This window comes from Anopheles cruzii, chromosome X (genome assembly GCF_943734635.1).
Source record: "Anopheles cruzii chromosome X, idAnoCruzAS_RS32_06, whole genome shotgun sequence".
NCBI lineage: Eukaryota > Metazoa > Arthropoda > Insecta > Diptera > Culicidae > Anopheles > Anopheles cruzii.
This window is the reverse complement of record NC_069143.1, coordinates 3477395-3489450: the sequence shown is the minus strand read 5'-3', so window position 1 is coordinate 3489450 and position 12056 is coordinate 3477395. Positions and strand designations below refer to the sequence as shown.

Sequence of the window (12056 nt, the reverse complement as noted above, 5' to 3'; positions counted from 1 at the left end):
GGGTGCTGAAACTCAATCTCGGATCCGCGCGTCGCGACGAAATATTCATCACGTGCGCCAGGACCCGCACAGGACGCTCCGTGGTGCAGTGTGTGTGTGGTGCCACCCCAATAATCCAATATGTCCGTTGCAATTCTTCCGAAAATCTGCCCGTGGTTCCGGCACGTGGAACCCCTCCGTCGCCTGGCGTCGGAAGCCAGTTTGTAAATTACTTACAGCCAGTTTTGCCGTCACAGCCACAGTCCCGTTGGCCTCCGTCGGCCAAGGAAGCGAAAATGGACCGAAATGGGGCGTCGTGGGTCGAGTAGGAAAAAAATATTGACCCATTGCACCCGGGGGAAAAAGGGGAACTGCGAACACGTATGGCTTCCAGCGTTGCCAGCCAGAGGCTTCCGTTCCGTTGGCCCCCGGCATTCTTTTCGGTCTTCGTCATCATCCGTCCTCGGTCCTTATCTCTGCGGGGCTTCAGTATAGTCAAAGTTCCAAAGCCTTCAAGGCGCACTAGCAGCTAGCTAGAAACCGGATAGTGGCACGGCTCGGCACGCGTGCAATTGTGTGTTGACCTGAGTGCCCTGCAGAAGGAACACCTTGTTTTTTTTTTCGCCTTCCTTCCGAGCTCTGCTCCAAATAACGGGGAAGGGTGGTGTGTAGAATGCGTCCAATGCTCGGGACCCCCCCCGGGGGCATCCTCGCCGGCAACTGCAACCGGTACATCCCCGGGGCCAGGTCGGCTTCGAAGTTCGATCGGGCCGTCTAAATGCCTTGTCTAAAATGGCGCAGACAGAAGGGGTTTTTGGGGGGATCCGGGGCTTTGAACTTGCCCACAGCCCGCCCGCTCAGGAACGCTACTCAAGAAATCAAGGCACCCCGGCAATCGACCCTCTCGAAATCGCCCCAAAACCTGGTATGTCTGGCTAGTTTTAATTAATATCTGATTACCGCGTGCTTTAATCGCATTATCTTTGGCTACCCCCCCCCCCCCCCCCTCCCGCCCTTTGTGGGGTAGGCTGAAGGTAGGTAGGGTGGTTGTGATGCTCATTGATTGAGGGAGAAAATTCTTCAAAAGCCCCCCCCACCAAAAAGGGCCCCCCCACCGTCGTCGGGGGCTCGTCTATAGTTGGCGAAAGCAGCAACAGCAAACGGCCCTAAAGGACATAAAGTTTTATGAGCGGCTGGGCTGGGCGGGTGGTGGATGATGGTGGTTGGCGCAACGGTAATTATGGCCCGCACCCACACCGCACCGCGTACCGCACCGCGCACCGGTGGAGGAGTGGTGTGTACTAGAAGGAGCCGACTCTTAATCGACAATATTAATTACGCGCGCCGCGTTCGTTCGTGGATGGTTCGTTTTTAGGTTAATTATCGTCAGCTGGAACCCCCCCCACCCCCGCCTCACCCCTCCTGGGTGGCGTCTCTGTTTTTTTTAATAATTCGCTATCGCCCCATCGCCATATCCATCGGCTCGCGATCGCCCTTCGGGGAGGGAACGAGACATTAAAACACCGAGCTGCCACCGAGATCGTTCTGTGGACACCGTGGGGGGGGAAGTTAGAGAGCGGGGGGAAGGTGGAAGTACATTGAGCTTTTGGCGGTCGTTAAACAAAAAAAAATCAACGGGAGAAATTCAACACCGGCTTTCCCACCGGGTCCCACTACGCCCGGACCTGGGAGCGTCCGAAGCGTTGACATAATTTTCCCATCTGTTTATCAGTTGGGGATATATTCCTGTTGGGCTTCAAAATTGATTATTAATGCTGCGGCCCTCGTGTCTCGTAGGCACAACACAGCACACGCGCACCGCGGGCCACCGCCAGGCGCAAATTAGCATATTTGGCGATTCTCTCCAACTAACTCCAACTTTATTGCCTCCGCCTAGCGCGCTCCGCGAGGTCACCGTTTTTTTTTTGCTGTTGCTCCGCTTCTAACTATTCCACCCGACGACGACGACGACGACGACGTCGGACCTCTTGAGGGTGTCCTAAGCGCCGCCGTTCCGCGGGATATGCTAATGCTCCGTGGCTGAAGCATCGGCCCCCCTTCTGGGGGCCCTCCACAGAAGGCTTCGCACGCGCGCACACACGTCCGACGAGCCCCACTTATGGAGCGACTCCGACGGCTGATGGCGACAACAACATTCTTGCACTACTTGCGGGCAGATTTGCTGCTGCTCCTCCTCCGCCATCGAGAAGATCTCGGTGGAGGTCCTCGTACACCTTCAAGGAAGGGCTGCTGCTTGTTACAACTCATAGGCACCGGCGCACCGGAGCTCAGCATTGTTGGCTAGCTGACGCACACACACTGCGGTTTCGGGTTCGACGTATCTGACGTCTGTCACCAATAATCGGTGTGCAGCGTCGACGAATGATCTGCCAGCAAGAAGCCACCGAGATTGCTTTTCACAGGCTTTGCTCTCAGAAAGAGTTGCGCGCAGGAGAAGGTTTGTAATTCAATCGTGTGGCCTGTGACCAGAACTGGTTCAAAGAGGCTGGCCTGGCTGGCGGGTTTGCCTGGTGAGATCCTTAACCACAAAACACACAGGGACACAGGCCCCGAGACCGAGGAAGGGTCCGGCCGGGTCTTGCGTGTGTGTCTTGCCCCCGTCGTAGCCTCCGTACACGTTATCCGCAAACTTTTGAAATAAGATCATGCTCATGAGCACCTCCGAAAACCACACCACATCGACCGAAGCAGCCAAGCAGCCGAAGCAGGAGGGTGAAGCCCTTGCGAGACTGCTGCGGGGGGGGGGGGGGGGGGGGCGGGCGAACGGGCGAACCCGTTCTCGGGCTCGGGATTCTCGGTCCCCCCGGTCCTGATCCTGAGGTTTTGGGATGCAGAAATTTAATGCCCCCCACAACCCAACCCGAGGGAAGCCTTACCGGGACGGGACGCGTCGGGCTGCTGGATATCCTTGAAGCAGCAGCAAGTAAGTTAACAAAAAATCGATACACCCGCATTGCCCGCAGAGGCACCAGCACCAGGCGCACCAGATCATTGTCCATCCAACGGGGCCCGATCACGGTGGGTGGGAGGGGGAGTAGTGTCAACAAAGAGATTTGAACAATTCTTAACCCCTAAGCCACAGCACCCGGGAGGAGGAGGAGGCACCCAAGAAGGCAACCGCGCACTTATCAGCATCTGTGCGGTCCGGGTAATTTTAGATTACAGAAAACCGACGACGAGGACGGCACACAGAGTAGGGGTGGGTGGTGATGTCCTGCCGCGTCCCCGTGGCAGGACACTGTGCCTCATGGGTGCCACTGCGGGGTTTTGCTGATAGTGCGCCCAGCGCCCTGATAGCCAACACACGCCCATTACGACCTACACTACACTCACTCACACAAATCGTGCCGCGTATCCTTAGTTCGACCAGAAAAGAAAAAAAATCTCGTTGGAACTCGGCCGCGTGAGCTCAAGCGTGTTATTAGCTTCGCAGCCATGACTGACGGGGTTGGTGTCCATCTGGGCAGGGCCGGGCCGGGCCGGAGATAGAGGGCGAGCGAACAGAGAACGATCAATGGGCATGACCCGGGCCGATGACGACGCAAATCAAGCCCACGAACTCTACGCGCCCCCCCCCCACACTACACTAAGCTCTCCTGGATATCCTCTCGGGAAGAACGTCGGGCCGATCGGGCCAAAAAATAAAAACAAAAATGGCCCTATCATAAAATGCGATGCTGCGGGCATCACCACCACCACCACCAAGGCAGGACTCCCGGCCGGCCTAATAAGAAATGCGACCACCACCCGGGGCCCGGGGCCCAAATAAATGTCATGAAAATTTACAACCATCACAAGATAACATCACATAAAAACACACACACACACACACGGGGGGGGGAGCGTAACGATGTCGTACATTCGGAAAAGAATACCCGTGCCGGGTGACATCATTAGACGGGCGCGAAGGAGATCGGCAGGGACCAACCCTGCGCGAAAGGATAGCGTCTTCCAAAAATCTACGATTTTAGCCGCCCCCTTCGTGTGTGTGTGTGTGCGGTTGTCAACTTCCTCGGTCGGTCGGACTCGCCACCGACCGACCGAAGGCACCGAAACGACGCCACACAGCGGCCGACAGTTCATTACTGTGTGCAGCCGCGATGTCTTTTGCCCCGGATCGAGTCGGAAGAAGTCCGTGCCCGGACCCGGTTGGTTGGCCGCAAAGGACACGTTAAACGATGTCCGGGCCGGCCGTATCCTTCCGTCCGTCGGGGGGCTACGCCTTAATTCACTCTCTCGGCCAGACATCAGTCGCCGGCCAGGCCCAGGCGCTCTATCGCTCCGGAATGGAGCGATTCCGGGGGCATATCAACTGGTCGTTTGATCGCCGCCCCCCCGCCGAGTGCCTTGCTGTCCTGGCCTACCTTACGCCAGGCGCGTCACCACCGACGGCGACGGTGTCAGGGTTGCCAGGACCGGGTTGCGCCCTCATTATGGGAGTTCTAAGTAGTTTCTTCGGCTCCATCGCACTAACGTACGAAGCTCGTGATGATTGGTCAGTTAGTGTCACACACACACACGAGGGGGGGGGGGGGGGGGACAAAATGTATGTTATATAACACAAGCGATATATAATAATAAATCGCAGTGCGAGAAAGCAAAAAACGATGGGGATTAGTTCACGAAACACGAAAGAGATTTCACGAATACGAATACGAGGAGGCGCATAAATTTACTGCACAGTCAATCAAACGTCAATCTAAAAAATTATATAAGATGGTGAACTATATTTAGGGATCATCCCCGAAACTATTGTGCTTTAGTCACGTGGTCACTTTCTACAGTCGTCAGATTTTATCTTGGTCCAGATGTTTTTTTGTGTTTTAGTTTTGTTGTGATGTGTTTTAGTTTAGCTAATTCTGTTAAATTGAAGGGGGTCTTTAACATACTCATCACTTTTGGCTTTCCTTGATCAGTTAACCGAATTGTTGCCTCACTTTGGTCGAATTGTTTCGACCAAAAGCATATTAAGAGACAGATATACGCAGTTTTTCACATCGTATTCAAATGTTCAGTAGCTCAATTTCTTTTTGCTATCCACTTTATATAATCTTACACATTAGGTATATTGCTATATTATAACTATTATGTATATTTATTTACATAAATATATACAATACATACGTACCAATTCGCACACACAAAAATAGACAAAGAACCCATAGTCCGACGGTGCCGACAGGGGGCAGTGAAGATGCGTCGACTCCTTGCCGCTAACCTCTGACCCGCCGTCGTATAGATTGAACCGAAACGTGGAGAGTGCCCTGTGTTCGCGTTATCTCTGCCCGAGGAGCAGGCGAGTCCCTGGCGACTCGCTGGTTCCATCGCCGGCCATAATCGCTGTGTGTGCCGTGGTGCACGCAAAGCCGTTCCTTCCTGTGTGTGTGTGTGGGTTGTCTTCCACCGCGTCCAATAATAAGGCGGGTCCCAGATTGGCGAGACTATCCTTTGTCCCGCAGCCGATCGGGGGTGGATCCCGGAAGTGAGTCCCGTGAGGTGGGTTGTCTAGGGCTAAAAAATCACTTATCGTAATTAATAGTTTTTCCGGTCTCCGGGCTCCGGGCACTGTCGCGGGCAAGTGTCGCCGACGTCGAAGACTTCTGAGAAGTGCTCCGAGCTCAGCAGCCTTAGCCTTAGGTGTTCCTGAGGCCGGGCCAAATACTACGGTCAGCTTCACGGCTCCAAGATTTCACCACACCGAATTGCGCGGCATTAATTGGCGGGAGGATGTCCCGAAATCTTCGCCACTGATTGACCCCGCCCAGGTTCTACCTGCTACGTAGCTTGCCTGGTGTGGTCTGCCGACTACCCTCAGAATAGTCGACACTATTGCGCGCACTCAGTGGTCCACCATATCTGCTTACGCTAACCTGTTGGTATCCGTCCTTACTGCCGTTTCAGGTGAGATAGCTGGGTGACGCTTGGTTACAGACCAAAACACACAGGGTGTGGGGTGCTGCGCACGAACGCACGCAGGTACTACGTACGGTCGGTCGGTTCGAAATTATGTTTCAATGAGCTAAAGTGGCGGATGATCCAACACACCACCGGATACACAAGCGTGGCCTGCAGGTTGCTGGCCACGCGCTTCTCCCGTGGCGGGAGCCGATTGCCAGCCACCGGCAGCAGTAATGGGCTTTACCTCAGAAAGCCCCACCCAGCCACCGGCCGAAAGATACCGATCGGGGGTTCTACGGGGCCAGCCGTGGGAAGTCTTGCGGCGGCGGCGGCCGGGGACTCCTGGGAGCGAAGCGGGGCGCGACAATCAATACGAACTGCTGCACTGTTTTTATGCGAGCCTCTCGGCTCGGGTGGGCAACATCTGGCGCATGCAGCAGCAACTTGTCAGCATCATCATCGCCGTCGCCGTCTCCGTCGCCAGAGCTCAACTCTCATTCCAACTCAACCCGCGCTGCGAACAGGACACACGGGAATGGGAAATTGTAATAAAACGAAGATAAACAAGTGATTCTCGGTTGCCCACTTTCTCTCTCTTGCTCTCGCTCGCCCTCGGTGTCTCTCAACTTCTTCGTGGTCTCCGTTTCCCTTGGGCTTTGGGCGAAGACCCAGATGAGAAATTATGACAACTGATGGGCCAAAGGCTACATGGCCTCCTTTACCCCGGCGTCAGGGATCTGGTTGTTGTTGGCGAGGACTTATGATGCCCCTTGCCCCCTCGTCTTCTCTTCTCGTTCTGCTGCTGCTGCAACAAAAACAGACGTAAAGGAAAAAAAAGAAAACACATTCTTGCTCACTCGCCTCACTCGCCGTTGGCACACGAAGCACACACCTATATATACTGGGAATGGAGTCGCGCGACTGCCCAGACCGGACCCCGGGAGTGGTCGGGAAGCTGGGGAGGGGGAGGGCGGTGTAGTAATAGGAGCCGGAGAATGGAGAAATGAATAAGCAAGAAAGACGAGCCCAGCAGCAGCAGCAGCAGCATCAGCAGCAGCTCCCGAGAGGTCCGAGAGTGCGCCCCGGCCGACGAGAGAGACGTGTGAACCTCGTAACGAACGTAACCTTCCGCTCGGTTCCGCCGCTGCAGGTGGCTGCAGAGGGAGCCCTGGCAAGGAGTGGATGCCGCAGGCAACTCCGGGCTCGGTGACGGCGACACACCGTGACACAGCCTTCGGGAGCCGGACGGAATGGGGAGGCCCGAAAGAGACAGCAAGAGCAGGAGCAGGTCACTTGAATAGCGCAGAAGAAGGGCCATTATCGTGAGGGCCGCTCGCGCGCGGTAACATGTAATCAACAGGATGCAGGTTTTTTAATTTTTCCTCTTCAACCTGATTTCCCGCCCGTCCGCCCGGCCACTGCGCCAATTTGTAGGCCACACGACGCCGCGCGCGATCTGATCTCTCTTCCATCATCATCATCATCTTCATCATCATCATCAGCAGCATCAGCGCAGCATCATGAAATCCGGGACCGTGCAGTGCGCGCGCGCGCGCTCTCGATCGGCATCCTGCGTTGGTCCCTGAGTTCGATACTGCTTAGCTCGAGTGCAATGGGCCCTAGCCCTCTGTACACGGAGCATAATTAGTCGAAAGTCGAGTGTCCCCTCCACTCCTAGGTGTCCTTGAGCTAGTGATAGGGTGATCCGATCCGAGGTGTACCTTGATGACATGACTTTTAAAACGTCAAACGTTCATTCTGGAAATTGTAAACATTTACCATCAAAGTTTGACGTTTACGAAATGGGACGCAGAAAATTGGGAAAAACTTATTTCCAAACTGTATATGACATTTGAAAAGCTCATTTCCACCTTCCGGTGGTTAAGTTAGTAAACAGAATGGACGTATTTGAACTTACGACGACATGGAGCCATGGAGATCGGATCCCTACGCAGGAGGAGCTTGTCGTCCGTTTTTGGGATAAGTGCGCGCCCTCAGATTTTGAGGCCCTCTTCCAATATCTTCATTCCCGGGTCATTCTCCCGGAATGACTAGAGCGCCCGTGGAGAAAAGGAACCGACCGACCGACGCGGCATGGTTGGTTCTGGTGGCGAAAGGAAGCACGCCAGAAAAGGGACACGGAGAGAAAATCTTTTTCCGATCACAACTGCGGCACACGGCCACACACAGGAGAGACGCTCGGCTCGGCACTTCCATCGATCCACTTTCTGATGCTGCTGCTCTGCGCCTGACCTGGCCGCGCCCGTTCACGCTTCGGCCAGGCACAGGCCCAGGTCAAAACGCCAGGAGCCCAAAATTGCCTTCCCGCGCGCGCAGACTTGGACCGCAGGACCGTGGACCGTGGACCGTGGACCGGGAGACGGAGAGTGGAGTGAATGGAAAGGCTCGAGATCGAGTTTGGTACCACCTGCCCGATGTTCTCACAGTCCAGCTCACCGCACACACACGCGCACATGAAGCGTCGCAGCGTTTTCGAATGAATGACCGGGCTCCGAAAGGGCCGTTTTTTTTTTTGGTGTTCGATTTGGTTTTTTACCATATTATTATTGTTATCTTTCTTGTGGCCACCGTCGGAAAGTGCGGCAATCCGACCTGATTCGATGTCGACGCGATGTGGCGAAGTTATACTAGGCAGCTACGTTACGCCTGCCAGGCAGCTCGTTACTACGCACAGAGCTCAGCGCCCCCTTCGCTCGGTCTCCTCGGACCGGCCGGCAAGTTATCGTTTTATTAATTTGTTTTACGTTTTATGGCTAACCGCGGGACCTAGCCTAGTCTGCGTCTCTGTATTCTGACGGTTCCTGCAGCTCGATCTACGGACGAACGACGGTGGCACGGCACGTCGCTCGAATCTCGGCCACCCTCCTCGGCCGGATGGGTCTTCCCGGTGGTGGTGGTGGTCACATCCTGCCCGCGTTGGGAAAGGGTATTGAGAGATCGTTAGGTTCCCGGTCCTCGGGGTTCAGCGCACGGGGGGGGTGCTGGGCAGCGGGCAGCATAATAAAGCGGACGTGGAGATGTAGATGTTGATGATGCACGCGATTGACTCGTTGTAGCCTCCGGTGTGTCCCATTGCTGCGCTGCCGCCGCCTTGTTACGACGGGACCCCGTTCAGTCTCCGGCTTTATTGCTGCGGTTGATCCCCGAACCCGCTGAACGGCACAGCGAGATGGGCCTGCCACGCGTAAGCCGTGGCCCATCGTACACGCGTGTGTGCGACGCCACGACACGCCAAGACCGGTTCGTCCCCCCGGTGACAAGGGTGGCCGCGCGCGCACAGGAGCGCAGCGGGACAGGGGAGGGTGAGGAAGGGGGCAAAAAACAAGAAACACAGGAAGCGACGGCCATTCCACCGTACCGCGGGCCCGCCCGTCCGTCCGTCCGTCCGTCCGCCCGATATCTCCGGAGGCTGTGGCCGAGGCTCTTGGGTCGGCTCGGCTCTGCGCTGAGAATCTGACTTTCGAGCGACCAACGCGCCGGCCTCATAATCATAATGACTGGCACCTGGCGAACGCGAGGCGAGAGCGAGAACCGTGGTAGGAAGCAACAAGAAGAAACGACAGAAGAAAAAAGCAAAACCCGAACCTCTCTCATGATGAAATTAGTGGTGCGCACAGCGGAAACGGCGCGTGGAGTAAGCAGAAAAAAAGAAAATCGCACACACACACACAGATCGGAGCGGGAGAGAGAAAGAGAGAGAGACAGACCACGGGAACAGGGTGGTGAAAACCGGACCGGCAAAAAAATGGACGATCGCGAGATAAACTGATCATAAAAATCAAGAGCACGCAGTCGGTCGGTCCGCAAGATATATCGTTGGCGCGCGGCTGTCGCTTTCTCCCTCTCTCCCTCTCTCTCACACACACACCCTGTCCGCCGTTCCTGTCCCCGTTGGGATGAGATCCTGTTTTTATTTTTAATTTCGTATTGGTGTGTAACGCGTTTCATCTCTACCCAGGTTCCAGTTTTTTGTTTGCCTCTGCTGCTGCTGATGCTGCTGCTTCTTGATAGACTCGCATCTCTTTTATCCGCTTCTCTGTCGGTACAGGCGAGGTGGGCTATTCCATAGCCCCCACGTCAAACAGCAGCCGAAGGAAGGCGATTAAATATAGAGAGATGTAGAGGAATTATCACATGAGTATCCAGCGTACCGGGGGGTTGCACAATACGCGCCATCACAACAGCTTACGCGTAGCATAGCAGTCGCGCGCGCGCTAGTTACAGATAAGTTCCACTCCACCAAAAGCATCACTCTGTCGCTGGTCGATCTGGAATAATAGGCAGAAAGCAGAAGGGCCATAATTATTAAACAATCCCAAAACTCTTCCCCCCCCCCCCCCCAAAACACACATTACCTCGCCTTTGCAGGATCAGGGTACCAAAGTTCGCATATTCGAGGTTCTAGCGGGTTCTGGCGCGCCTTCAAATCGGAAACGAGGGTTAATGAGCAATTTATTTATCTCGAATCGGTAGCACCATTGGGAAAGCGCAATAAAAAAGCCACGGCGACGTGTCGCGCTAGGTGGATTGGGTTCCACCGTTCCCGATTCCAAGCCCCCGAAGGTTGTGTTTCGACTCTCGGCGCAACTCTTGTCGACGCTCTCGACTGCCGCCGTTGCTGCTGCTGCTGCTGTGGTTTTTCGTTGTCGAATTTTCGTACTACTTTATGATATTATTATTGCTCTGCGTCTTTTTTCTCCGCACCCGGCCCCTGTGTGTGACCTCTGGGCGGTGCAGCGCCGCAGCGCCGCAACCGCAGCCACCAAACACCAACAGCAACAGCAGCAGCAGCTCACCAAATTAGCCTCGCCTAGCTCCGCTGGCCCCGAGCGTCTCGTCGCCGAAGCCGGGAGCCCATGATGTTTCGTTTATGCTCGCTGGCTTCGTTGATTATCCGTCATCTCGCCATCAACGGGCCAATTGACCCCTTCTGGTGTGCCTCCCGCTTGATCCGATTGATCTCCGCTCCTTTTGCTCCTCCCCGTCTTTATGACGTTGCCGTCGTCGTTGGTGGCTCCCTCCAGGCTTTGGGGCTTTTGGGCCGTCCGTCCCGTCGCGGTGTTGAAGAAAGTTGACGCAGTCCGATCGGTTTCTCCACACTCCAATGGCGCAGCGCCGGTGGGGGTGCTGCGTCCAGGTGACGTTCGAGAATTGCATCCCAACTCTCTAACCCACCAGCAGGCAGGCATCAGGGTGTTTGGTCGGGCTCCCCACGAGAACTTTCGTTCGGTCCGAGACACACACGCGTGTTGACATTTCGGTTCTGCGGTGCGGTTCCCGCTTTTCGGTGACATTTCGGTGCCGGGTCGGTGCCGTCTGAACTTTATACAATAATAATCTCAAAACTAGGTAGCTGCTGCTGCTGCTGGTCTGTGTGGCTGTTTGCGGCTAACGAGAGATGTGTGAGAGACACTTTGCGACAGCAAGTGGCAAAGTGCAGGCAAGTGGCTACCATCACCACGAAAACCCCGTGCCCGCACACCGGCACGCACACCACCGACAGCGGCTCGGGATCGGCGCGCGGGACGGATCAACGATAATCAACCAAATCCAGCTCAATTTCGGATCGGACCCAAACATATTTCGAATTGATTTCACGCCCTAATGATTGCTTCAATCTTGCTGCGGTGCATGGCTTCATCTTGCGTTCGTTCTGCCCCCGCTCCCACCCGACACACCCGACCGACCCTTTCTCGCTCGCTCTCTCACACACAGGCCTTCTTTCCGTTTGACGCTCGGGGCGACTCTGGTACGCGCGTGGTTCGGTTCGAGAAGGGCCTTTTGGTCGATCTATGATGTGGTTAGCGTTGCGTGATATCGATCAGTGAGGCAGCGAGATGAACATCTCACTTCGCCCTTCACTCCGGTGTCTCCTCCGGTGGCTGTGTTGTCGGGGTGCCCCTTTCGTTGTCGCTCTTTCGTCCGTTCGTTCGTTCGTTCGTTCGTTCGTTGGGCTTCGCCATCGGACCTGCAAAGCGAAACCGAATTGATGTGACAAAAAGAAAGGAAAAAATAGAGCCGAGCCAAGAGAGCCCCGAGATATACGTACACACGTCACACGGGCGAAACGGTTTTCGGCTGCCAATTTCGCACGCCGCGAATTGATTTGTTCGCTGCCGTTGCGGCTGCCGGTGGCG

The 12056-nt window shown here is 55.4% G+C and overlaps 1 protein-coding gene across 1 annotated transcript in view; it reads left to right on the top strand.

Annotated features, from left to right (window-relative positions):
* LOC128277600 (irregular chiasm C-roughest protein-like) overlaps nt 1-12056 on the top strand; it is a 136723-nt gene that overhangs the window by 116005 nt on the left and 8662 nt on the right. Inside the window, exons 2-3 of the mRNA XM_053016084.1 lie at nt 6929-6957; nt 7368-7433. Coding sequence (XP_052872044.1) covers nt 6929-6957; nt 7368-7433 — 95 coding nt within the window. The remainder of the gene's footprint in view (nt 1-6928; nt 6958-7367; nt 7434-12056) is intronic.